The following is a 26,281-nucleotide window of genomic DNA, read 5'->3' as shown; positions in this document are numbered from 1 at the left end:
GCTGTGGCAAGTCCACACGTATCTCACAGCCAGTGCTGCTGTCCGTCCCTCTCCTAATGTTAACTTTATTTGCTCTACTTCACTCATGGCTATAAAGTTCTTTATTGAGTTACTGAATTTATTTAAGTAGAGATCTCTTATAGGAGAGTATTTGTGACAGTGAAGGAGGAAGTGCGTCTCTGTCTCGATCTCTCCCGTCCTGCAGTGAGCACACACCCTTTTCTCTCTGGGTAACCAGCTCTTTCTGTGTCTGCCGGTCTCGATGGCTAGACTGTGCTCACTGAGCCTGTACTTGGTCAGGATCCATCTCTGCTTTGTGTCTTTGACACTTTGGAGATATTCTTCTAATTCATAATTTGATTTTAGAGTTCGATAGAATTGTAATTTACTTTGTGTTTTAGTTTCCTGATCCAAGTGTTCCAGATATGTATCTGGTATCTGTGTTCCTGACATCTGAGCTTTTTCTGGAAGACCATAACGTTGGTCTTCTTGAGGTTTACTGCTAGGCCCAGTTCTCCAGTTCTGACAGTAGTTCTCCAGCAGGTCCAGGTGCTGCTGTAGTCCCTGTGCATCTGTCTGTATCTATCTATCTTTGTATCTATAGATAGATCATCAGCGCAGTGAATGACAGAGAGCTGTTGCAGGCACAGACGGTGAGTCAGCTCTCCAGGTTTGAGACTCAGCCAGAGTGTAACTGTACACCTCCATTAATTAATAATCTCATGATCTCACAGCACCACACAGAGTTTGTCTGAATGAAGAGAGCACTTTCATCTGCTTCCAAACTTTCTCATCATTCGGATCTAATGCACACAGTTGAAGGATACATCTGACCACTGTTGGCCTGCAGATGGAGACTCAGATGGAGTACTTTATCTAACGTATCTCTCAGGGCCCAGAGCTGTAGAGTTCCTTCAGAATGGAGATGTTCATCATCGTTTTTGTCTTTTAATTTTTTGATTCAAGACTTTCGGCTGCTTGACAATCAATTCTGCACGTGACTACCAAACAAGACTTGAAGTTGACCGCGTTTCTCACATCCCTTCTGTCTGAACATTCAGCTAACACGCACCTTCAGGTGGACCATCATCTCCAGCGAACATGACTAAAATGTTATCTGCACAGGAGGCTGCTAAGATCTATCACACAAATTACGTAAGAAACGCAAGGGCCGTTGGCGTTCTCTGGACCATCTTCACCATCTGCTTCGCCATCATCTGTGTGGTGGTCTTCATTCAGCCGTATTGGATTGGAGACAGTGTCGACACCCCTCAGTCAGGATACTTTGGGCTTTTTCACTACTGCATCGGGAACCCCATCACAGGAGAGCTGGTGTGTAAGGGCAGTGCCCTCGACTTTGGATCCATCCCTTCAGGTGCATTCAAAACCGCCATGTTCTTCGTTGGGATCTCTCTGCTGCTGATCGTGGGGACTATCGTTTGCTTTAGTTTGTTCTTCTTCTGCAACTCCGGCAGCGTGTACAAGATCTGCGCATGGATGCAGCTGGCAGCTGGTGAGTGGAACCATTTTCCTGAATTAGAGTTTTTTAATAACATAAACATGAATAATAATATACTAATAATATTAAACTATCAATGTAAAAATTATTATATTATGTATTTTCTTTAAAATATCTTTTCTTTTTATTATATAAACCAAGTGGAATTTGTTTGTTATTCTATATGCAAATAATATATATATATATATATATATATACAGTACAGTCCAAAAGTTTGGAACCACTAAGATTTTTAATGTTTTTAAAAGAAGTTTCATCTGCTCACCAAGGCTACATTTATTTAATTAAAAATACAGTAAAAAACAGTAATATTGTGTTTCAATATATTTGACAAAGTAATTTATTCCTGTGATGCAAAGCTGAATTTTCAGCATCGTTACTCCAGTCTTCAGTGTCACATGATCCTTCAGAAATCATTCTAATATGCTGATCTGCTGCTCAATAAACATTTATGATTATTTTCAATGTTGAAAACAGTTGTGTACTTTTTTTTCAGGATTCCTTGATGAATAGAAAGTTCAAAAGAACAGCATTTATCTGAAATACAAAGCTTCTGTAGCATTATACACTACCGTTCAAAAGTTTGGGGTCAGTAAGAATTTTTATTTTTATTTTTTTGAAAAGAAATTAAAGAAATGAATACTTTTATTCAGCAAGGATGCATTAAATCAATCAAAAGTGGCAGTAAAGACATTTATAATGTTACAAAAGATTAGATTTCAGATAAACACTGTTCTTTTGAACTTTCTATTCATCAAATAATCCTGAAAAAAATATTGTACACAAATATTTTGTACAATTGTACACATTAAATGTTTCTTGAGCAGCAGATCAGCATATTAGAATGATTTCTGAAGGATCATGTGACACTGAAGACTGGAGTAACGATGCTTGAAAATTCAGCTTTGCCATCACAGGAATAAATTACTTTGTGAAATATATTCAAATTGAAAACAGTTATTTTAAATTGTAATAATATTTCACAATATTACTGTTTTTTACTGTATTTTTAATTAAATAAATGTAGCCTTGGTGAGCAGACGAAACTTCTTTTAAAAACATTAAAAATCTTAGTGGTTCCAAACTTTTGGACTGTATTACATATAATATATTTTTTTATATAATATAATATAATTTTATATATATATTTTATATATATATATTTTTTTTTTAAAGATTTTGAATTAGCCTTTGTTTTCATATTTCTGTTTTAATTTTATGTCATTCATTTTTGTTTTTTAAATATTTCAGTTTTATTTTTTATTTCAGTTTTATTTATTTTTTTAGTACTTCAACTTATTTCAGTTAGTTGCCAAAGCAATATTTCAGATTTTTCGTTGAAGTTTTTTACATTTTTCATCAAATATTTATTTATTATTTTAACTTTCTTTCAATTACCAAAAACACAAATCTTTGACAGATTTAGTTTTAGTCTACCAATAACAATATAATGTGTGTTAATGTCTTATCCATAGTTTCATTGTATTTAAATAAGTACTGAGTAATATTAATTAATTACATGTACTTACTATAGAGTTACGGTTAAGGTTTGGTTTAGGGTTAGTTACTTGTAATTATGCATAATTTACTGTTATTACTAGTAAGTACATACAGTAATGTGCAGCTACGTCACCTAAAGTACTAACACTTGAAATGCTTCAAAAGTTCAGTCACATTCTTGAGGCTGAATTAAACAGCTTTATGTCAGTCCTGAAAAGCATGAGGTTACTCAGGACTTCAGCACCCTGGAGAGTTCCACATCTTCATGACTGGGTACACCGCTTTACAGTGTATAAATGAAATATGTTTGTGCTGTGTTGCGAAATACAATGCTCTAAGTCTTGTCCTATCTAATGAAGTTATCAGAGAGGACACAGATAACCCTCCCCTCACACCATATTACATAACAGTGCATTTGCAATGCATACTCATTAAAAGAAAATGAGTGTGAAAGTGAGTGAGAGAGAGAGAGAGAGTGTGTGTAAAGCAATATCCACAGCAGCACCAGCTGCCCTGCAGAGAGTGTATTGTCATATGAATAATAAATGATGACTTAAGTGTGGCTGAAGTTGCCAGGCAACAGTCCCAATGCAAAGTATTTCTGGTAGCAAAGAGTATTTTTGACAACGATAAAAGGGAAGCCAAGGTCTCTCTGTCTGTCACGCTTTGGCTCCAGTGAATATTTCTCAGGGTGGGTTTATTTTTTAAATAATATAGACTCAAACATTAACGTATACAAAAATGACTGAACATTATATTTAAAGGGGACATGTTATGCAAATTATCTTTGAACATAAATGTGTGTGCGTGTACACAACCATGCTATAATAATAAAAATCCACCCACTTCTATTTTTTTAATCCCCATAAATCATAAGCAGTGTCTCAGAACAAGCCGTTTGCAGATTGTAGCTTTTGTGATGTCATAAATGCTTAGACCCCGCCCACGACTGCTGACAGACTCTGCCCTATTAGCATAGGCCCCACCCCTGAGTGAGCTGTACACAGTCCACCATGCTCTTCTCCTCGCCAGAGCATTAAACAACAGCATTCAAGTAAGAAATGCATTCTTATTAAAGCTACTAAAGTTATTTAATCAAGAGCAGTGAGTGATCTTCTGTTTTTCTTTTGTTGTTTGATTCATATTAACTGCACATATAGCAGTAGTTACCGTATATTACGCTGCCTTCACTTTAATACACAGATCTAATATACACATGCGGTTTCTTTCCCTGCTGTTTACGTTCACAGACATAACCGACTGTGTTTATGTGAACTTTGTGTGTTTTTGACATAACCTTGTGTGTATTTGATAGTTTAAGGGTAATAAGATATGAAAGAGAACTTCACTCCACTTTTTTTTGAAAATAGGCTCATTTTCCAACCCCCAGTTGAGTTTTACCTTTTTCGAATCCATTCAGCCGATCTCCGGGTCTGGCGGTACCACTTTTAGCATTAGCTTAGCATAGTTCATTGAATCTGATTAGACTGTTAGCATCGCGCTCAAAAATAACCAAAGAGTTTCGATATTTTTCCTACTTAAAGGTCCCGTTCTTAGTGATCCCATGTTTCATACTTTAGTTAGTGTGTAATGTTGTTGTTATAGTATAAATAAAATCTGTAAAATTTTAAAGCTCAAAGTTCAATGCCAAGCGAGGGTATTTTATTTAACAGAAGTCGCCTACATCGAACGGCCAGTTTGGACTACATCCCTCTACTTCCTTCTTTAATGACGTCACTAAAACAGTTTTTTGACTAACCTCCGGCCACAGGAATACACAAAAAAGGGGGCGTGGTCTTGTTGCGCTCCCACGGAGAAGAGCAAGAGTTGCGTTTGTAGAGTGTGTTTGTCGCCATGTCGTCGAAACGCTGTTATTTTCATCCCGCAGTCCAATCACCTTTGTTTGGCCTTCCCAGGGACACTGTACTTAGAGATCAATGGTTACAATTTATGTTTAACTCGGTTCCCGAAAATTATAATTGTGGTATCCTTACTGCAATAGTTAATGTTAGACTGCAGTGCACATAATGGCCACAAGAGGGGACTATGCTTATGTATATGGCTGTTTTCCGTATGAGGTACTCTTCTGAGTGAGTGCTAACGTTGTACATTTTCTGTCGCTGCTTGTGGAGATTAAAGAGTTCAGTCTCTCGGGAATTATTGTCTTTTGTGTTCATTCGGCACGACACCACAATAATCCACATGTAAAACTATGTGCAGCACACATTATGGTAAGAGGCGTGACCTTTCCGGGCAAGGAGCGCTAAGCTGCTGTCGAATCACAACACAGGAACCGCTGGCACAATCAGAACTCGTTACGTATTTCTGAAGGAGGGACTTCATAGAACAAGGAAGTCATCAGCCCGTTTTTATGACAGTGGAAACAGCGGTATACAGATAAGTAAATTATGTGAAAAATACTGTGTTTTTTTACACGCGAAACATGAACACATGTTATATTGCACACTATAAACACAATCAAAGCTTCAAAAAACCACGAAAAACGGGACCTTTAAAACTTGACTCTTCTGTAGTTACATCGTGTACTAAGACCGGCGGAAAATGAAAAGTTGCGTTTTTTTAGGCTGATATGGCTAGGAACTATATTCACATTCCGGCGTAATAATCAAGGATATTACACAATGATATTATGCAGCGCCTGTGACCCCCTGCTTGCACAGGGAGCGTGCCTTGCAACCATGGAGACATTTGTGAGAGACGCTGCTTAATATCATTGCGCCTGCTGCACCCATGGTACAGCAGCAAATTCCTTGATTATTTCGCCGGAATGAGAGTATAGTTCCTAGCCATACCGGCCTAGAAAATCACAACTCTTCATTTTCCGTCGGTTTTAGTACATGATGTAACTACAGAAGAGTCGAGTTTTAAATAGGAAAAATATTGAAACTCTTTGGTCATTTTTGAGCGAGATGCTAACGGTCTAATCAGATTCAATGAACTATGCTAAGCTATGCTAAAAGTGGTACCGCCAGACCCGGAGATCTGCTGAATGGATTCGAAAACAGTAAAACTCAACTGTTTACCTCAGATGGAAAATGAGCCTATTTTCAAAAAAAGTCGAGTGTTCCTTTAATACTCACAGGACGCGTCATCTGACAGGCAGCTTTCTGTGCGCGTGCTTCAGATGTGTGCGCTCAGAAAACCATATTTCAGAAGTTTAGACTGATATAGCTTTAAAACGCATTCGGATAATAAACTTTTATGATGAATAAGAACTGCAATGTAATGTGAGCGTGATCACAATAGAGATGATAATCAAAACCAGATGTTTTGTTAGTTTTTTGGCAGAGTGTCCGGACCGAGACATGAGCTGTATAGGCTCCGCCCTCTTCTGGAAAGTGGGGTGAGGAGCAGCAGCTCATTTCCATTTAAAGCTACATGTACGAAAACAGCATGTTCTTCCTTCCTTCCAAATGAGCATTTACAACATGGTATAATAAATGATCTGTGGGGTATTTTGAGCTGAAACTTCACAGACACATTCTGGAGACACCAGAGACGTATATTACATCTTGTGAAAGGGGCATTATAGGTTCCCTTTAAAGGGTTAGTTCACCCAAAAATGAAAATTCTGTCATTTACTCACCCTCATGTCTCTACAAACCTTTTGTTCATCTTCGGAATCCAAATGAAGATATTTTATTGAAATCAGAGAGATTTAAACAGTACAACAATTCTAAAACACAAAAAATCTTTTAATCTTTATCTGACTGGGTATCTTTTTCATCTTCAGCAACTTGCATGGTCGTAGGTTGTATGATCTATCCAGACGGCTGGGACTCGGAGGAGGTGAAGAGGATGTGCGGTCAGCGGACGGATAAATACACGCTGGGAAACTGCACGGTGCGCTGGGCGTATATCCTGGCCATTATCAGCATCATGGACTCCCTCATATTATCCTTCCTAGCCTTTGTACTGGGCAACCGGCAAGATAAACTGCTGCCAGAAGACTTCCAAGTGGGGGAGAACAAAGGTATGCTATGAAACTTGTACGTTACCATATGATTGACTATAGAAATGAGCAGCAGAGGTTAAAGGGTTAGTTCACCCAAAAATGAAGCTTCTGTCATTTATTACTCACCCTCATGTCATTCCACACCCATAAGACTTCAGCCTGCATTCACAGCAATGGTACTTCCTCTCTCAAGATCCATAAAGGTACTAAAAACATATTTAAATCAGTTCATGTGAGTTCATTGGTTCTATCTTAATATTATAAAGCGACAAGGCAAGGCAAGGCAAGGCAAGGCAATTTTATTTGTATAGCACATTTCATACACAATGGTAATTCAAAGTGCTTTACATAAAGAAGAAGAATAAAAATAGAACATGAATAGAAATAACAGTGATGATACATAAAAGATATAAAATACATTAAAAATGAAATAAAAACAGGAAAAAAAAATTAAAGAATAAAAAGATAATATGTATAAAATAGGATGCAAACAGTTTGGACGTAGCACAGTGCTCAATCAACAAATGCATAGGTAAAAAGATGTGTTTTGAGTCTGGATTTGAATGTGGCTACTGTAGGAGCACACCTGATCTCTTCTGGAAGCTGGTTCCAGCTGCGGCTGGCATAACAGCTAAAAGCAGACTCTCCCTGCTTTGAGTGAACCCTTGGTATTTCTAAGTGAGTTGATCCTGATGATCTGAGTGATCTGTTAGGTTTATATTCTATGAGCATATCTGCAATGTATTGAGGTCCTAGGCCATTGAGTGATTTATAAACAACAGAACTTTAAAATCAATTTTAAATGCAACTGGAAGCCAGTGCAAGGACCTGAGGACTGGTGTGATGTGTTCATGTTTTCGGGTTCTGCTCAGAATCCTGGCAGCAGCGTTCTGTACGAGCTGCAGCTGTCTTATGGTCTTTTTGTGAAGACCAGTGAGGAGCCCATTACAATAATCCACCCTGCTGGTGATGAAAGCATGAACAAGTTTCTCTAAGTCTTGACTAGAGACAAAGCATCTAATTCTTGCAATATTTTTGAGATGATAATATGCTGATTTAGTTATTGTCTTTACATGGCTACTGAAACTCAGGTCTGACTCCAAAATTACACCAAGATTCCTGACTTGATTTTTAGTTGTTTGACCCCTAGAGTGAAGGTACATGTTCACTTTGAGAACTTCATCTTTGTTTCCAAACGCAATGACTTCAGTTTTGTCTTTGTTTAACTGAAGGAAGTTTAGGCACATCCAATTTTTAATTTCATCAATGCATTGGCACAGGGAGTCAATGGGGCTGTAGTCGTTAGGTGAGAGGGCTAGGTAAATCTGGGTGTCATCTGCATAGCTGTGATATGCAATTTGGTTCTTTCTCATTATTTGGCTCAGTGGCAGCATATATAGGTTGAACAGGAGGGGTGCGAGTATTGAACCTTGAGGGACTCCGCATGTCATGGATGTCCACTCAGACTTATGGTCACCGATACTCACATAATAACCTCTACCTTCTAAGTATGACCTGAACCATTTAAGGACCATCCCAGAAAGCCCAACCCAGTTTTCGAGCCTGTCAAGAAGAATGTTGTGATCGACAGTGTCAAACGCAGCACTGAGGTCGAGTAGAACCAGCACTGATAATTTACCTGAATCTGTGTTTAGGCGAATATCATTTATTATCTTTATGAGTGCTGTCTCTGTGCTGTGATGCTGTCGGAAACCAGATTGAAAGTTATCAAAGTATCCATTCAAGCTTAAGAACTTGTTCAGCTGATTGAAAACAACTTTTTCAATGATCATGCCTATGAAAGGAAGATTTGAGATTGGCCTGTAGTTGCTCAATATGGTGTTATCCAGATTGCTCTTTTTCAGGAGGGGCTTAACAACTGCAGTTTTCAGGGATTTTGGAAAAGTCCCAGAGAGAAGTGAGGCATTTACCACTTCTAGGAGATCTGCTTCTAAACAGTTAAACACTCTTTTGAAAAAAGATGTGGGAAGTGTGTCAAGGGTGCAGGTTGATGTTTTAAGGTGCTGTACTGTTTCTTCCAAAATTTTACCATCAATTGCTTCGAAATCAGACATAATAGCTACTTTCTGAGGTTGTGATCTGATCTGTTTTACCCCAGTGCAGCTCAAGGATGTGCTGATCGCCTTTCTGATATTATTAATTTTCTCAGAGAAGAAGGAAGCAAACTCACAACATTTGCTGTCTGAGAGCATTTCACTGGGAATCTGACTTGGGGGGTTTGTTAGTCTCTCTACAGTAGCAAAAAGAGTGCGGGTGTTGTTTAAGTTTCTGTTTATAATATTTGAGAAGAAGGTCTGTCTAGCTTTGCCTAATTCCACATTGAAAGCATGAAGAATATCTTTATAGATGTTATAATGGATTTCAAGTTTTGTCTTTCGCCACATGCGCTCAGCTTTTCTGCATTGTCTTTTCATATTTTGCACTGCTGTTGAGTTTCTCCACGGTGCTTTTTGTCTGCCACTTTTCTTCCTGACTTTCACAGGAGCAATGTTATCAATAACATTCTGTACTTTTGAGTTAAAAGAATCAAGGAGAAAATCAACAGAGTCTGCAGATATGCTTGGTGTTAAAGATATAGCCTTCATAAACAGTGCACTAGTGTTCTCATTTAAGCATCGCTTTTTGACCGAGACAGATCTAGCTTCAACAGTCGGACAGATCAATATTTCAAAGAAAATACAGAAATGATCAGATAGCGCTACATCCTTAATGACAATGGATGAAATGTTTAGACCCTTACTGATAATTAAATCTAGAGTGTGTCCACGATTGTGTGTAGGTCCATGTACATGCTGAGTCAGATCAAAAGTATTCAAAACAGTTATGATTTCTTTTGCCATATTGGATTCTGCATTTTCTATGTGGATGTTAAGGTCCCCAGTAATAGCAAAACAGTCAAACTCGGAGGAAATTGCTGATAACAGTTCTGTAAAGTCCTCCACAAAGGCTGGAGAGTATTTTGGAGGCCTGTAGATAACTATAAGTAAAATGCGAGGAGCACCTTTTAATACAATACCCAAGTATTCGAAAGACAAGTAATCGCCAAATGACACTTGCTTGCATTGATAGACATCTTTAAATAGAGCAGCAACACCTCCACCTCTCAAGAATATTTTTTGTGCACCAAAAAAAAACAAAAAACGACTTTTTAACAATATCTAGTGATGGACGATTTCAAAACACTGCTTCAGAGCATTATGAATCTTTTGAGTCGAATCAGTGATTCGGATCGCGTATCAAACCGCCAAACTGCTGAAATCACGTGACTTTGGTGCTTCGATCCACTGATTTGATTCGCAAAGCTCCGAAGCTTCGAGATGCAGTGTTATGAAATAATTTTGTTATTTTCATTTTTGGGTGAACTAACCCTTTAAGTATAGCATCGGTGGGTGGGAGTAAATAATGACAATTTTCTTTTGTTTGGTGAACTAGTTCTTTGAATAACATAAGAGATGGGCAGAGCGTCTTTTGTTACTTTTTATAGTTCTCCGATCTAACTAAAGCAGGTACAGTGGGTACGGAAAGTATTCAGACCCCCGTAAATGTTTCACTCTTTGTTATATTGCAGCAATTTTCTAAAATCATTTAAGTTCATTTTTTTCCTCATTAATGTACACACAGCACCCCATATTGACAGAAAAACACAGAATTGTTGACATTTTTGCAGATTTATTAAAAAAGAAAAACTGAAATATCACATGGTCCTAAGTATTCAGACCCTTTGCACCCTTTTGATCTAATACAGCCATGAGTCTTTTTGGGAAAGATGCAACAAGTTTTTCACACCTGGATTTGAGGATCCTCTGCCATTCCTCCTTGCAGATCCTCTCCAGTTCTGTCAGGTTAGATGGTAAACGTTGGTGGACAGCCATTTTTAGGTCTCTCCAGAGATGCTCAATTGAGTTTAAGTCAGGGCTCTGGCTGGGCCATTCAAGAACAGTCACGGAGTTGTTGTGAAGCCACTCCTTCGTTATTTTAGCTGTGTGCTTAGGGTCATTGTCTTGTTGGAAGGTAAACCTTCGGCCCAGTCTGAGGTCCTGAGCACTTTGGAGAAGGTTTTCGTACAGGACATCCCTGTACTTGGCCGCATTCATCTTTCCCTCGATTGCAACCAGTCGTCCTGTCCCTGCAGCTGAAAAACACCCACCACCATGCTTCACTGTTGGGACTGTATTGGACAGGTGATGAGCAGTGCCTGGTTTTCTCCACACATACCGCTTAGAATTAAGGCCAAACAGTTCTATTTTGGTCTCATCATACCAGAGAATCTTATTTCTCACCATCTTGGAGTCCTTCAGGTGTTTTTTAGCAAACTCCATGCGGGCTTTCGTGTGTCTTGCACTGAGGAGAGGCTTCCGTCGGGCCACTCTGCCATAAAGCCCCGACTGGTGGAGGGCTGCAGTGATGGTTGACTTTCTACAACTTTCTCCCATCTCCTGACTGCATCTCTGGAGCTCAGCCACAGTGATCTTTGGGTTCTTCTTTACCTCTCTCACCAAGGCTCTTCTCCCCCAATAGCTCAGTTTGGCCGGACGGCCAGCTCTAGGAAGGGTTCTGGTCGTCCCAAACATCTTCCATTTAAGGATTATGGAGGCCACTGTGCTCTTAGGAACCTTAAGTGCAGCAGAAATTTTTTTGTAACCTTGGCCAGATCTGTGCCTTGCCACAATTCTGTCTCTGAGCTCTTCAGGCAGTTCCTTTGACCTCATGATTCTCATTTGCTCTGACATGCACTGTGAGCTGTAAGGTCTTATATAGACAGGTGTGTGGCTTTCCTAATCAAGTCCAATCAGTATAATCAAACACAGCTGAACTCAAATGAAGTTGTAGAACCATCTCAAGGATGATCAGGAGAAATGGACAGCACCTGAGTTAAATATATGAGTGTCACAGCAAAGGGTCTGAATACTTAGGACCATGTGATATTTCAGTTTTTCTTTTTTAATAAATCTGCAAAAATGTCAACAATTCTGTGTTTTTCTGTCAATATGGGGTGCTGTGTGTACATTAATGAGGAAAAAAATGAACAAATGATTTTAGCAAATGGCTGCAATATAACAAAGAGTGAAAAATTTAAGGGGGTCTGAATACTTTCCGTACCCACTGTATCTTATGTTGCTTCTTGTTGAAAGAAAAGGCTCACTTATCATCTGCTGTGTAGAAATAACAATGCCCAAAGAGACGTACTACATGTCCATCCAGGATCCCTTTTTGCTCTTTAGAACGACCACAGCAGTGCTCTGTCATTCCTGTTCTCATATTCTTCATATAATAAGGTGAAAACTGTTGATAAACTAATATAACTTTTTTTTTCTCTTTAGAGGAAGCATGAAGACTTCTGCTTATCATCAAGCTCAATGGACCCTGTGGGTTTATGCAGATACAGACCACTTTCTGCCCATCTCCGAAATATGAAGGACAATAATCCTTTTAATTTTACATTTGTGTCTGTAGAAGTTAAATACCACCTTTGAGGTTATATAAATATATAAACTGTATAAAAATGTTTTATATTTTGAGACTAAGGCCAAATTGAGGCATTTTGTTAAGCGTGTGTTTTAAAAAATGACTTTTGAGTTTAGTAAACTAGAAAAAACAGCTGATTTCTAATTATATGTCATCACCCTGTGGTGGGGACTTTCTTTCATAGCAGTGACTCAAATATTGAGAATCTGTTCACCTAAAAGATTCAGATTCATACGCATGTGAATGCTGGAGAACAGAAACACAAACAGTTTAGCATAATATGATTAATTTACAACAAAACAAAATAATGGCTTCATATCCAAAATCACTTTTTTTTGTCTTGCATTACATAGAGAAATTGGACAAACTCAGTGCAGATTCATTTTTTTTTTTTTTTTTTTTTTTTTTTGCAAATTGGAATGTGTGAAAAGGATTGTGGGTGATTGGTGAACGCAAAGGATACACTTGATGAATGAAGGATGTCAAACGAAGTGTTACATTATTCACATGATGTCTGAAAATAAAACATGAAGGAAAATTGACAGATAAGCTTTATTTGTAGGGCAACCTTATGATTTGAAATGATTCATTTCAGTCATTTTGAATGGAAGTTGGAAGTTGGACCCCAAACCGGAAGTGCCAGCCATAATTCAAAACACAGTAGGCTCTTCAGGAATAAGTTGGATAGCCTTACTAGGATGCAGCCTTCCAACTGAGAAGCACCCTTTGTGTTACAAGTGAATCATTGAATCACTCACTCAACCAATTAGCTTAAAAAGTCAGTAGTTCATGATTGAATGAAGTCTTTTAGTCTTTAATTTCAATTTCATGTCTACTAAGAGACTCCAAGAAATGTTAAACATCATAACATTTTCCCCCACAATAACAACAAAACAGATCCATCTTTGTTCACTTACGAGAACCTTCTTTCAGCGCCGCTCTGAATCTCCTTCAGACACAGAACACTTCTGTGAACGTTCAATGTCCATCCAATGAAATGTGTCTTTGCAGGAATGCTGTTTGCTTTGTTTTTGTAAATGGCATTAATAATAATAAAAAGCTAAGCTTTTAATCATTCTGTGAAGACATGAAAGCACTCACTTGCTTTACAATATAGAGTCTTCCGTGAATTGAAATGAATGTGCGCTTGATTCATTCAGAAATGAAATGGGACACACTGTTATTTTGCGACATGAATCAAAACTTAAATTAAAAAATAATAATAATAATAATCAGGTAACACTTTACATTAAGGTTTCATGTTTGCATTAATTAATGCATTAAACTAATGATCAATATATTTGTACAGCATTTATTAACTTTTGTTAATGTTAGTTAATAATCACTTGTTTACAGTGCATTAACTAATGTTAAGAGATGCAACTTTGGATTTTGATAATGCATTAGTAAATGTTGATATTAACAACTAAGATTAATAAATGCTGTAGAAGTATTGTTCATTCGTAGTTTATGTTAATGTAGCTAACTAAAGTTAACAAATGAAACCTTATTGTAGTGTGTTACCTAGTTATCAAAACTACAAATGCTACAAAGTCCCAAAAGCCATTTTCAAAACTTTATTTGAAGTTACTACAATTAAACAATTTTAGTTCAGTGCTGAACAAGCAAAAGCAGAGAGACATTCATGAAAAAGGAGAGAGCAGAGAAGCAGATGATGTTTGTGATGCTGTAAAAGGTCAAAGAAAACTGGCAAAGGCCTTTCAAAGTTAAACTAGGACTGTTCACTTCATCCAGAGACAAAAACTACCATTGCTTGAAGCAACACCACGGAGGGGGAAAAAAAAAAACATAAAAAGATGCACAGATCATTGCGGATTCATTTCAAGGCATCTCTGAATCAGTGATTCTTAAACATTTTCCTTAAGCCATTCATTCATAACAAAACTGTACACAAATAATGGGACTTAAGACTGTACAACACTGATCGTGTGACAAACCAACTCTTTGGTATGATTATGTACAAAATTTCAAATGTTCTCACTGATTTTAGATTTTGTAAGTGAAATAACCTTGATCCCAAAACTCCTCCCTGGCATTCACATATTAAACGTCATTATTACTGTTATACAACACCAAGAAAGTTAGAATTTCTCCGCTTTGATTTTTCCTTTTGCCCTTTGTGATAAAAATACATGGGTGTGTTTCTCCTGCACTGTATAGTAGCTCACATTCAATTTGAAGACACTCAGAACTTCAAAAATGTCCATTCATGTTCCCTTCATTCAGACATTCATGTAAAACCCTTTGTGAAGATATGGAAAACAGTTTGAAGGAAGTTGTGATTAGCAATGGTTTCTTAATACAGTGAAGAAACACTACAATCAGCTACTGAGTCCGATCTATTCCAAACATTCTTGCTTTGAAGAAAATGGACACTGTAAGTTTACAAAGTCCAACCTCTTGAGAAGATAAATCGATCCTGACGTGTTTGAAACCATCCTGCGATATGACGGAAACTGATAGAAAAGTGATTGTTAGATAAATCAGCAAGATCACAAACCACTGAAATGACGGTACACTCAAATTATACCCATTACGTGAAAGAGCAACGACGACTTGAAAACTGGATTCAGATTAGATCTGCTTGACTGGACCTTCTCATCCTTGCGGCTTATATCCGCCATGACACCAGGAATGGCTCTTAAGACAGCGTCTGTCAGTGGTGAGCATTCATGAGTTCAAAGAAGTGTGTGTGTGTGAGAGAGAGTGTGTGTGTGTGTGTGTGGTTTGGAGGTTTTCGGCCACTAGGAGGCGATCCAGGAGTGACGGAGGCACTCGGCGGCCGTGGCTCTTTTCTCTGGGATGAGGTCCAACATCGGGAGGAGGAAGTCTGAGAAATTCAGAGCTTCCTCTCGGGACCACTCATACTTTTCGACCAGCACGTCCTGCAAACCCCACGGTTTCAGCTTAGTAATGTGCCTCAGGTCACCTAGCACACAAACAAATAGATGGACGCATCCAGTCAAAAGTTGAACAAAAAAATGTATGGCCATACCATTAATGGGAGTGCCGACATTCCTCATCAATCAATCTGTGACATTCACACAACGCTACTGAACACTGGGAGCAAGTTTATCAAGTAAGTGAAACACACATTACTCATGTGACGTGTTCATTGACTGGATGTACCTTTCTTGGTGAAAAATTCCTTGGAATATTTGCCGTTCATGACGAGTTTACGAGGAATCTTCCCCAGCAGCTCGATAATCAACGCGATGTGATCTGGTTACAAAAGAAACAGAGAAAAGATTGCGATAAAATCTCTGCCGTTTACAACATGCATAAGAATTATTAAAAACTCTTGACTTGAATTGGTCTGAAAAAAACTGTCATCTGTGATCCCACCAATTTATGTCTGTCCTTTATTTTAGTGAATATGTTTTTTTGAGACCATACACTGCCAAGTCCTAATGTACCTGTATATTAAAGAAGGGTCATTTACAGTTGCCATTTAAAAATAATAATAATAATTATTATTATGCATCAATTTGCAGTGGCTACTTCATTACTGCTTTTATAACAAATGTAATAATAATTTTTGGACACAATTTTTTAAAAACATTTTCTTAAAATTATTTCATATATTTGGCCTAGCTCTTACTGTTAGGGATGTGTTATTAAAATTCTGGTTGATATAATAAACCGATAATTATTTATTATTAAAACTTATTATGTTATAGCTGATAACTGCTAGATGAAATCAATTAAACGTCTATACTATTTTGTCTAAATAAAATACAAAAAAACAAAATCAACTGTACATTTAGGCGTCACAACATTCTAATATACAGTATGAAAAATAGATTTGTTTTGATATTTGTTAAACTGTCATTTATTGAATAAAGTTATTAAATTATTAGTGTTTTTAAGGACTTGCTGTTAACACTTCAGTATAGGGAACATGTATTCACTATTAACTACAACTTTTGCCTCGATTAACTCTTAATTTACTGCTTATTAATAGTCAGTAAGGTAGTTTTTGTAACGTTTAAGTTTAGGTATTGGGTAAGATTAAGGGATGTAGAATATGTGCTTTATAAGTACTAATAAACAACCAACATACTAGTAATATACAAGTTAATAAGCAACTAGTTAAAAGTGAGAATTAAACCGTACACTAAAGTGTTACCCATTTACTTTAAGAGAGTGTGAGAGGGTGAATGTAACAAATGTAAACATGAAAATAAGCATGCACAATAAATATCCAATAATAAAGAGGGCATATTGTTCCCTTTTACAAAGTCTTGATTTAGATTTTTAGAGGTTACTAGAACAGGTTTTCATGCTTGATTTTTCAAAAAACACATTATTTTCCCCATATTCTCCACTGTTGCAGGTCCTCTCTTCCCAGTCTGTCAGTAACGCTCTGGGGTGTGTTTCCCGTACAACGACATAACTCGCTGCTTCACTACCATAGTACGATGCATCGTTGAACAAATCAACTAGCTAGTCATAACTGTTTTCCAAAACCGCATTGTCACAAACCTGTCGTTCAGCCACGTTGGTTAATGATGTCATGCAGGTGATGGAGTAATAACTTCTTTAAATCAATCCCTTTGAGATCAAATTAATGCTAGATTTTTTGCTATAAATTACAGACATGGCATCTGAGGACTAATTCTCGTTTTTCTCAGTTACTTTGCTTTATTTCCAGATCCATTCTAAAAGGGTTAGTTCACCCAAAAATGAAGCTTCTGTCATTAATTACTCACCCTCATGTCGTTCTACAACTGTAAAACCTTCATCTTCGGAACATAAATTAAGATATTTTTGATTAAATCTGATGGCTCAGTGAGGCCTGCATTCACAGCAATGGTACTTCCTCTCTCAAGAAGAAAAAAAAAAAACTCTTTAACAATATAGTGATGGGCCGATTTCAAAACACTGCTTCGGAGCTTTACAAATTGAATCAGGGATTCGGATCTCCTATCAAACAGCAAAACTGCTGAAATCATGTGACTTTGGCGCTCCGAGTCACTGATTCGATTCATAAAGCTCTGAAGCAGTGTTTTGAAATCGGCCATCACTATATTGTTAAAGGTCCCGTTTTTCGTGTTTTTTTGAAGCTTTGATTGTGTTTATAGTGTGCAATATAACATGTGTTCATGTTTCGCGTGTAAAAAAACACAGTATTTTTCACATAATTTACTTATCTGTATACCGCTGTTTCCACTGTCATAAAAACGGGCTGATGACTTCCTTGTTCTATGAAGTCCCTCCTTCAGAAATACGTAACGAGTTCTGATTGTGCCAGCGGTTCCTGTGTTGTGATTCGACAGCAGCTCTTAGCGAACCTTGCCCGGAAAGGTCACGCCTCTTACCATAACGTGGAGATGCACGCGCTCAGTGTTATTGTAAACATGTCTTTAATTTTACCCTATCAATTTGAGCCGGAATCAGACCCGGTGATTGGACTGCGGGATGAAAATAACAGCGTTTCGACGACATGGCGACAAACACACTCTACAAACGCAACTCTTGTGTATTCCTGTGGGCGGAGGTTAGTCAAAAAACTGTTTTAGTGACGTCATTAAAGAAGGAAGAAGAGGGATGTAGTCCAAACTGGCCGTTCGATGTAGTCGACTTCTGTTAAATAAAATATCTCGCTTGGCATTGAACTTTGAGCTTTAAAATTTTACAGATTTTATTTATACTCTAACAACAACATTACACACTAACTAAAGTTTGAAACATGGGATCACGAAGAACGGGACCTTTAAAAAGTCGTTATTTCCTTTTTTTGGCACACAAAAAGTATTCTCGTTGCTTTATAATATTAATATTGAACCACTATACTCACATGAACTGATTTAAATATGTTTTTAGTACCTTTATGGATCTTGAAGGAGGAAGTACCATTGCTGTGAATGCAGTCCTCACTGAGCCATCGGATTTCATCAAAAATATCTTAATTTGTGTTCTGAAGATTAACCAAGGTCTTACGGGTGTGGAACGACATGAGGGGAGTAATAAATGACTTTTTGGGTGAACTAACCCTTTAAGTACCAGAGCACGTACGCGCAAGCACACTCTTCAAAAACGTTGCTTAAAATTTCACGACAAACTAAAATATGTAAATAACATTTGTATATATTTGAAATAAAAGATAAACATTGTACTTAATGTCAGCTTGCTTATTTTGCTCAAGATAATTTATTAAGTTCATGTCATAAAAAAAAAAAAAGAAACTATTCTTCCAACCATGACATGAGAGCTGTCGGTGCATCCACACAAATTTGAGATGCAGTTTGCGAATGTTAGTTTGAACTATGGTTTCAGGAAACACCAAATCATTGAACTATTTTAGTAACGACGGAAATTGCGATGTTAGTTGGTTAACAATGCTTTTGGAAAACGCACCCATTTAGTTCTTGTCTCTATGAAGCTCCTCCTCCTCCTAATTTAGGCAGCCAGAGCATCCTGACTGATACACATCACATTTCAAATCACCTCTAAATGTGAATTGAATCAGATTTGAAAAATCAGATTTCACGTCATTTTGCCATTGTTGTTGTTGTTTTTGCTGTCCAGACTCAAAAACGCATCTGTATGAAAATCTGGATATGCAAAAAATTTGATTTTTGCTGACTGTGAACACAGCCTAAAACAGCTCAGAGGCCGCAACCTCTCCAGCAACTCAACTGCCCAGTGTCACCTCCGTAATGACAGCTCACATATTACACTGCGGCTGAGAAATGGATGCATTGGGCGTCATTATGGTACTTGCAATGGCTCTCGTTCAAGTGCTAATTAACAGGCATAGTGTGATTTGTTCTCCAGTTGTGACTGTTTTTGATTCACTGCAGGTCTGGGGAAGTTGTGTGGGTGGAATCCCAACACAGGGTTCGTACGGTCATGAAAAAACCTGGAAGCGTCATAGATTTTTAAAACAGCAATTTCCAGGCCTGAAAAAATGAACCCAGAAAAGTAATGGAAACACAAATATCTGTATAATAGAATATATGCTTAATCAGGGCCTGAATTTCGGCGCAGGCGTTGCGCATAGTTTTACTCATTCCCGCAGGTTTTGCACTTATAATGCGGGAAATTCCCATAAACATTTATTCAACATTGCATGTAGGGTTAGATGAGTAATGAATCCACACAGAATATCAGATCAAATCAGTAATTGAAAACAGAGCATGACACAAATGACTTCACATCAGCACACTGCGTTTGTACTATAAACGAGCTTCACGCTGCGATACAACACTTTCGGTCGCATTTCAGGACAGTTGACGGTATTGTCACTTGCCCAATCGGTGTTTCATTGTCACAAAAGCTTATTATTTGCACGTCTTTTTAAGTCTTGTCAATTTAAACATTCAAGCGATTCAGTACTCGCAAACTGTCAGAGACGGTTTTCTGTGCACTCTCAGGCACATAAAGCCGCCTCGCAAACAGCTCATGAGTACCAAATTAAGTTTATTTTCAAGTATTATTGCGCTTAAATGGCCAAAAACACAAAAATTATCTCAAAATGCCTGTCTTGGTGAGTATCCTCACCAGTTATGTCTTAAGTGAATGTAAACTGTCTGTTCTTTAATTCACAGTGAAGACTACCTTTATTCAATTTCTGTACCTGAATACTACTGTTAGATCTACCTAAAAAAACTTTCATTTGTATCTTTATTCTATTGCAGGGCTCGACAATAAGCCTTGTCATGTGCTTGTCCTTCAGATGAGTAAATCAGGTCATTCACTTGTCTGAGTAAAAAATAGGATTTTTGTGCTGTAAATATAATTTATTCTGAAGCAATATTCTCATTAGTGTTCTTTCAGCTTTGACATATGTAATTCTGCATATCTTCTCCCGAGTTTAATTCAAATGGCCGGGGCCATTACCAATCATTTACACTTTACACAACTGCATTAAATAATGTTATGAGCCTTTTTTTTAAATTTTAAATTTTTTTAATTTACAAATAGGAAATGTTGGAAAGAATGATACTTTTAAACATGAAACTAAACTGCCAGTATGTGGCGGCAGGTGACCATCTTAATGAGTGAGTCATCAAGTCATTCATTCAAACGATTCGTTCAAACTCATTCAAGAATGAGGGAGTTGTTTATGAATGAATCATTGAATCTTTGACTCAACCGTTTCGTTCAAAACGCTGAATCATTCAGTAAAGTGTTTCTGCTGTGTTCTGCTTTGTTTAGAACTATTTTCGCTGCTGAAACAACAAAAACAGTCAATTTAAGTGACTTAATTTTAATTACTTGTTTATTGAACTGTTGTATAAAATAAGTGTCACATTTTCAATCGTGATAGTATTCAGGAAGACAGCACTCGTGGTCGTGTTATGTTGCTCAACTGTATTATGTGTCATAAATATAAAAACTACATATTTTGAATTTTTACCACAGTATGTTAACTGAGTTTGTGTGTACTCTGCTCATTTGTTTACATTTCTCCTCGAGAGGCTGCGCGAACCTCAACAGCAAAACCTTGTTACCGTCAGTACATTATAATACGTACATTATAAATTATTATCCATTATCAATCACCACTTACACTAAAATGAAATAAAATCAGAGTCATTCTCGCATTTTGGTGACTTCCTAGTTATTTTTTTACAATTCTCTATCACTTACCCCTTCAAAAAAATCCACTTGTCCCAGAAAAGCGTTAATGACGAGCACTGTATTGTATTTATTTGTGCTGCTGCTTGCAATTTCTTTGTTCTTATTTTACTGAATGTTTACTGACTGTAAATTCAATTCAGAATTTGAAATCAAGCTTCCTTGTGTTGTGTAAACTAATGCGCAAAAATTGCCCCAATGTAAAAACACAAGGATTTAGGTGAAATAATTGTAATAAAAACAAAACAAAAAAAACAATTATTCTATTTAAAACAAATAGCAAGCAATCGAACAGCATTAATAGTCATTGATTTTAGTTAAGATATGCTACAATAAATTTGAACATGGATTTTTATTCTTATTTTGCATGTATACATAGATTTCCATGGAACATTAGGTCATAAATATTGCCTCAAAAGTCATGGAAAAGTACTGGTAAAAATGTGTATGAACCCTGCCAACCTGTGGAAGAATAATTACCTTCATCTCTGGAATATTCTTCTCCGGAGTGAGGCTCAAACAGGTAATCCCCTGTCGCCAGCTCAAATGCCTAGGGAGAGACACACTTTGAGAAGACGAATGTATGTGTGGACAGACACAGCAATCCTAGTATCCAGTTCTCTAGATGCTAGGCTGCTATCTGAAAGGCCAAACCAACCTTCGCACACATGTCTGACCTGAAGCCGCCATAACGTGACAAGAGTAACAAGTCTTTATTGTTACGCAGCGGGCCTGAAACACTCATACAGATGGAGTTTAACCTCTCTCTGTGGGTCTGGCCTTACTGTTTAAAAAAGGTGCCAAGGCTGTGCATTGCAGAGCGGGACACAGGCCAAGTGACCAGCGTCAGCAGCACTCAATGAAACACTCTGAGAGCAGAAGTCAATGAAAGAGAGACCTGTGAATTCAGCCTGACAAGATATTAAGCTCTGATCCAAAACCTGCTGAGCTGCCATCCTAGACAGCATTTTAATGCAAAAGACAGCATCATACGGCATATGTGTTTCTGGCAAAAGCTGTTCTAAAAGATAAGACATCTTCTTTTAGCCAAATTCTAAAGCAACATTGAATAGATCCCCCTCGATGAACAAAAATCTGATATTGTTGACAAGACAATGAAAAAGTCAATTTATTTAATTGATAACTCAATGTAAATAAAATCAGACTATTTCACCAAATATTTGTGCATGCAGTGTATCTTGTTACTTATTAGAAAATCATGACGTTAGCTTAGCAACATGCTAATGTAAACTCTATTTGAGTATCGGGTCATTACATTAGCAACGTGTGAAAACTCTATTAGAATCAAATTTGAGTATCGGGTCATTGCTTAAGCAACATGCTAACTGGAAATTACTGGTATTTTAAGCATGAAATCATCTTAAAATGTTAAAGCAAATCTCAAATTGTGGAATAAAATTTGATTATCGGGTCATTACTTTAACAACATGCTATTGCAAAACTCAACTGGAATCAAACTTGAGTATCGGGTCATTACTTAAGCAACATGTTAGCGCAAATCTCTTGAAATCACTCTGAAGTATCAAGTCATTACCTTAGTGACATGCTAACAACAAACTCTATTAGAATGAATTCTAAGTCAAGTCACCATGTGGAAAGCTATTTGTGTCCTGCAAGGTTGCTGCCTGTATAGAGTGCATTGTTAGGATGCTGCTTTACAAGCAAGCTCAGTTGGTTTTGCAAGAGAGACTCGAAATCTTGATGTTTTGGAACGGCACACTTCACCAGTGGAGTTTTATTCCATATATCAAAAAAAAAAAAAAAAGTTATTCTTATAATCAAAAAAGTCTTTAAACGCACCATGCATGCTGTGCTCCAGATGTCAGCTGGTGTGCCGTATCCTGAACCAATCAACACCTCCAGAGAGCGATACTGCCGCGTCTGAATATCATCTGTGAAGTGCTTATGCTGATGATGACAAACAAGAGTTACGATGAACAAACCACTGACACAGAGGTGAGACATGAATACACATGAGGATATCAGCATCTCAATCGGTCAGTTCAGTGAATGTATCCATTTACCAGACTAAATGTAAATGATGACAGAATCTTTGTTTTTGGGTAGACTATCCCTTTAACTCTCTGATTGAGCTGTTTTTTTTTTTTTGCTATACATGCAAAGAAAACTACAGACTCACCACCCAGCAGGCGTTGCCCAGGTCAGCTATTTTCACCTGGATCTTATCAGCATTTAGCGGCTCCAGGGGGTTGAGCAGCAGGTTTCCCGCAGCAATCTTAGCTGCAGTACAACAGAAGCATGAGAAAGACGGTTTTAGAGTCAATAGAGTCAATAACGCACACAATCTGGATTGGCTCTTGTGAGATTCAGTGTTTTTGCTGATTTATGAAGCTCTGTGGGATGTTGAGTCTAATACAGTGGCTTTCTATTAATCAATTTCAGCCATGAAAAATGAAAGCAACAGAATAAAGACACTAGAGCACTGCTAACAGGTGAACACCTGTGGTTACACACTCACAGATTAGATAGATAAATGTTAATATTTTTAACAAAATAAGGGAGATAATCCAAAATGCATGTTATTTTTTATTTAGTACTGTCCTGAGTAAGATATTTTACATAAAAGATGTTTACATATAATCAACAAGACAAAAAAAAAAAAGCTGAATTTATTAATATGACCCAGTTCAAAAGTTTGTGAACCATTGATTCTTAAAGGTGCCGTAGAACGTGTTTTCAAAAGATGTAATATAAGTCTAAGGTGTCCCCTAAATGTGTCTGAAGTTTCAGCTCAAAATACCCAATAGATTTTTTTTAATTCATTTTTTTAACTGCCTATTTTGGGGCATCATTAAATATGCACCGATACAGGCTGCGGCCCCTTTAAATTCTCGTGCTCCCCGCCCCCGAGCTCACGACTGCCTTAAACAGCATAAACACAGTTCACACTGCTAATATAACCCTCAAAATGGATCTTTACAAAGAGATTGTCATGCAGCATGCCTAATCGCATAAGTATGGTATTTATTTGGATGTTTACATTTGATTCTGAATGAGTTTGATAGTGCTCTGTGGCTAAAGCTAACATTACACACTGTAGGAGAGATTTATAAAGAATGAAGTTTATGAATTATACAGACTGCAAGTGTTTAAAAAATGAAAATAACGACAGTCTTGTCTTCGTGAATACAGTAATAAACGATGGTAACTTTAACCATATTTAACAGTACATTAGCAACATGCTAACGAAACATTTAGAAATACAATTTACAAATATCACTAAAAATATCATTTTTTTTCTGAAGAAAAGAGCTCAGTTTAACTGCTCAGAATAAACAAGGGACTCATGAACAACCAACACACAAACAAAAAAAAAAAAACAGTCATAGATCATCCAGGTAACCACAGACAGTATTGAGGACCAGTGGTTCACAAACTTTTGAACTGGGTCATATTAATAAATTCAGCTATTTTTTTTGCTTTATGAATTATATGTAAACATCTTTTATGTAAAATATCTTACTCAGGACAGTACTAAATAAAAAATAACATGCATTTTGTATGATCTCTCTTATTTTGTTAAACTTTTGCACATTTTCACAGATTTTGCAAGTGTTTCACATACTTATTCTTGCAACTGTAGATAGATAGATAGTAGGGGTGTAACGATACGCTCAGGTCACGATACGATACGTATCTCGATACGGAGTTCACGATACGATACGTATCACGATATTTTGAACAAAATGAAACTGAAATTCAAACAAGATTTATTAAAAAAACATGAACAAATTTCAATAATTTTCCTTGTTGTACATACAAGATCACATTTCAATAAAATAAATAAATATAAAATTTTAATAAAAACCTTCTGTATTCAAATTAACAGCTGAATAGGGCTGTCTGTCACTGAAAAAAAATGTTAAATTTAACATGAACTTAGAATTATGAATAGGGGCCGTTCACATATCGCGTCTAAAAACGCGTGGAAGGCGCGGCCGCACCGCTTCTCCTTCTTTCCAAAGCGCTTGCGCTCCCGTGGCGTCGGTCGTTGCTATGCAACCATGAACTGAGCTCTCCAAGAGGATCAGGATGTTTCTGCTAAGGATAAATGATTTCTAGCCCTTGCATTAGTTTTACTACGAGATATATTGATGGAGATAAGATATAAAAACCACCATGTACAGCTATGATCAGCTGTTCGGCTGAGCTTTTGATGTTTTGTTACGGAAAGGCCATAGCTGATCGGTTGATTCTTGTCACACGACCTGCGGTGCGCTTGCGGCATTCTGAGAAGTTGAGAATTGCATGCGCGTCGCGACCGCGTTGATCCCATTATGAGCGCGCTTGCCGCGCGGCTACATTTGAAAATAATAACTGACTTGCACGCGGAAAAGACGCAATATGTGAACGGCCCCACAGAACTTAAAGCGAAGCATCGCAAGCGTCTTTTGCTTTTCTGTGAGCACAGCTGTTCCTGTGCACTGCGGTGAAAGAAAGCCACGACTTTTCTCCCGCGACCATGCAAGAGACTGACATGAGAAACGTTTAAACCTGCTTGCAAGATTCAATGTGTGCCCGAAACACTTACTGAACTAGAGAGCTGATTGAGACACACCATCTACGATAAATCGTTACACCCCTAATACTTATAGTAATTTAAAAATGTGGTAGCATTGGATCTGGACAGGAAGGATAACTCTGGGAGTTGGAAGGGGTGTGTCGCGATTCTGCCTTCTCACATCGCGATACAGGTTCGTGGACCTGCGTATCGCGATTTCGGTTTCATATCGCATATCGTTACAGCCCTAATAGATAGACAGAAAGACAGACAGATAGACAAACAGACAGATTTCCATTATACACTATATCGCCAAAAGTATTGGGACACCCCTCCAAATCATTGAATTCAGGTGTTCCAATCACTTCCATGGCCACAGGTGTATAAAATCAAGCACCTAGGCATGCAGACTGCTTCTACAAACATTTGTGAAAGAATGGGTCGCTCTCAGGAGCTCAGTGAAGTCAAGCGTGGTACCGTGATAGGCTGCCACCTGTGCAATAAGTCCATTCCTGAAATTTCCTCACTACTAAATATTCCACGGTCAACTGTTAGTGGTATCATAACAAAGTGGAAGAAATTGGGAACAACAGCAACTCAGCCATGAAGTGGTAGGCCACGTAAAAATCACAGAGCGGGGTCAGCGCAT

General features: G+C 37.6%; 2 protein-coding genes across 6 annotated transcripts in view; one reads left to right on the top strand and one right to left on the bottom strand.

The window, feature by feature from the left end:
• Nucleotides 1-500: 500 nt before the first annotated feature.
• Nucleotides 501-13,089, top strand: lhfpl5a (LHFPL tetraspan subfamily member 5a). The gene is made up of 3 exons (XM_048173478.1): nt 501-1,513; nt 6,774-7,013; nt 12,338-13,089. Exons 1-3 carry the CDS (start codon nt 1,102-1,104, stop codon nt 12,346-12,348), a joined length of 663 nt encoding a protein of 220 aa, XP_048029435.1. The 5' UTR covers nt 501-1,101; the 3' UTR covers nt 12,349-13,089.
• Nucleotides 13,090-14,044: 955 nt separating this feature from the next.
• srpk1b (SRSF protein kinase 1b) overlaps nt 14,045-26,281 on the bottom strand; it is a 71,182-nt gene continuing 58,945 nt past the window's right edge. For all 5 annotated transcript variants that reach the window (XM_048173476.1, XM_048173475.1, XM_048173474.1 and 2 more), the window contains 5 exons: nt 23,251-23,351; nt 22,911-23,018; nt 21,570-21,639; nt 15,633-15,725; nt 14,045-15,432 (listed from right to left, as the gene is read on the bottom strand). In XM_048173476.1, the coding sequence (XP_048029433.1) occupies nt 15,248-15,432; nt 15,633-15,725; nt 21,570-21,639; nt 22,911-23,018; nt 23,251-23,351 (557 nt within the window). In that variant the 3' untranslated portion in view covers nt 14,045-15,247. The remainder of the gene's footprint in view (nt 15,433-15,632; nt 15,726-21,569; nt 21,640-22,910; nt 23,019-23,250; nt 23,352-26,281) is intronic.

This window comes from Megalobrama amblycephala, linkage group LG21 (assembly GCF_018812025.1).
Source record: "Megalobrama amblycephala isolate DHTTF-2021 linkage group LG21, ASM1881202v1, whole genome shotgun sequence".
NCBI classification, from domain to species: Eukaryota; Metazoa; Chordata; class Actinopteri; order Cypriniformes; family Xenocyprididae; genus Megalobrama; species Megalobrama amblycephala.
The sequence above is the reverse complement of the archived record's forward strand: the minus strand, read 5'-3'. Positions and strand labels throughout refer to the sequence as shown.

Bases quoted from the DNA above. Each gene is read 5' to 3' on its own strand.
- lhfpl5a (XM_048173478.1), top strand. From the start codon at position 1,102: ATGACTAAAATGTTATCTGCACAGGAGGCTGCTAAGATCTATCACACA. The intron at 1,514-6,773 runs GTGAGTGGAACC...TTTCATCTTCAG, and splicing joins ATGGATGCAGCTGGCAGCTG to CAACTTGCATGGTCGTAGGT.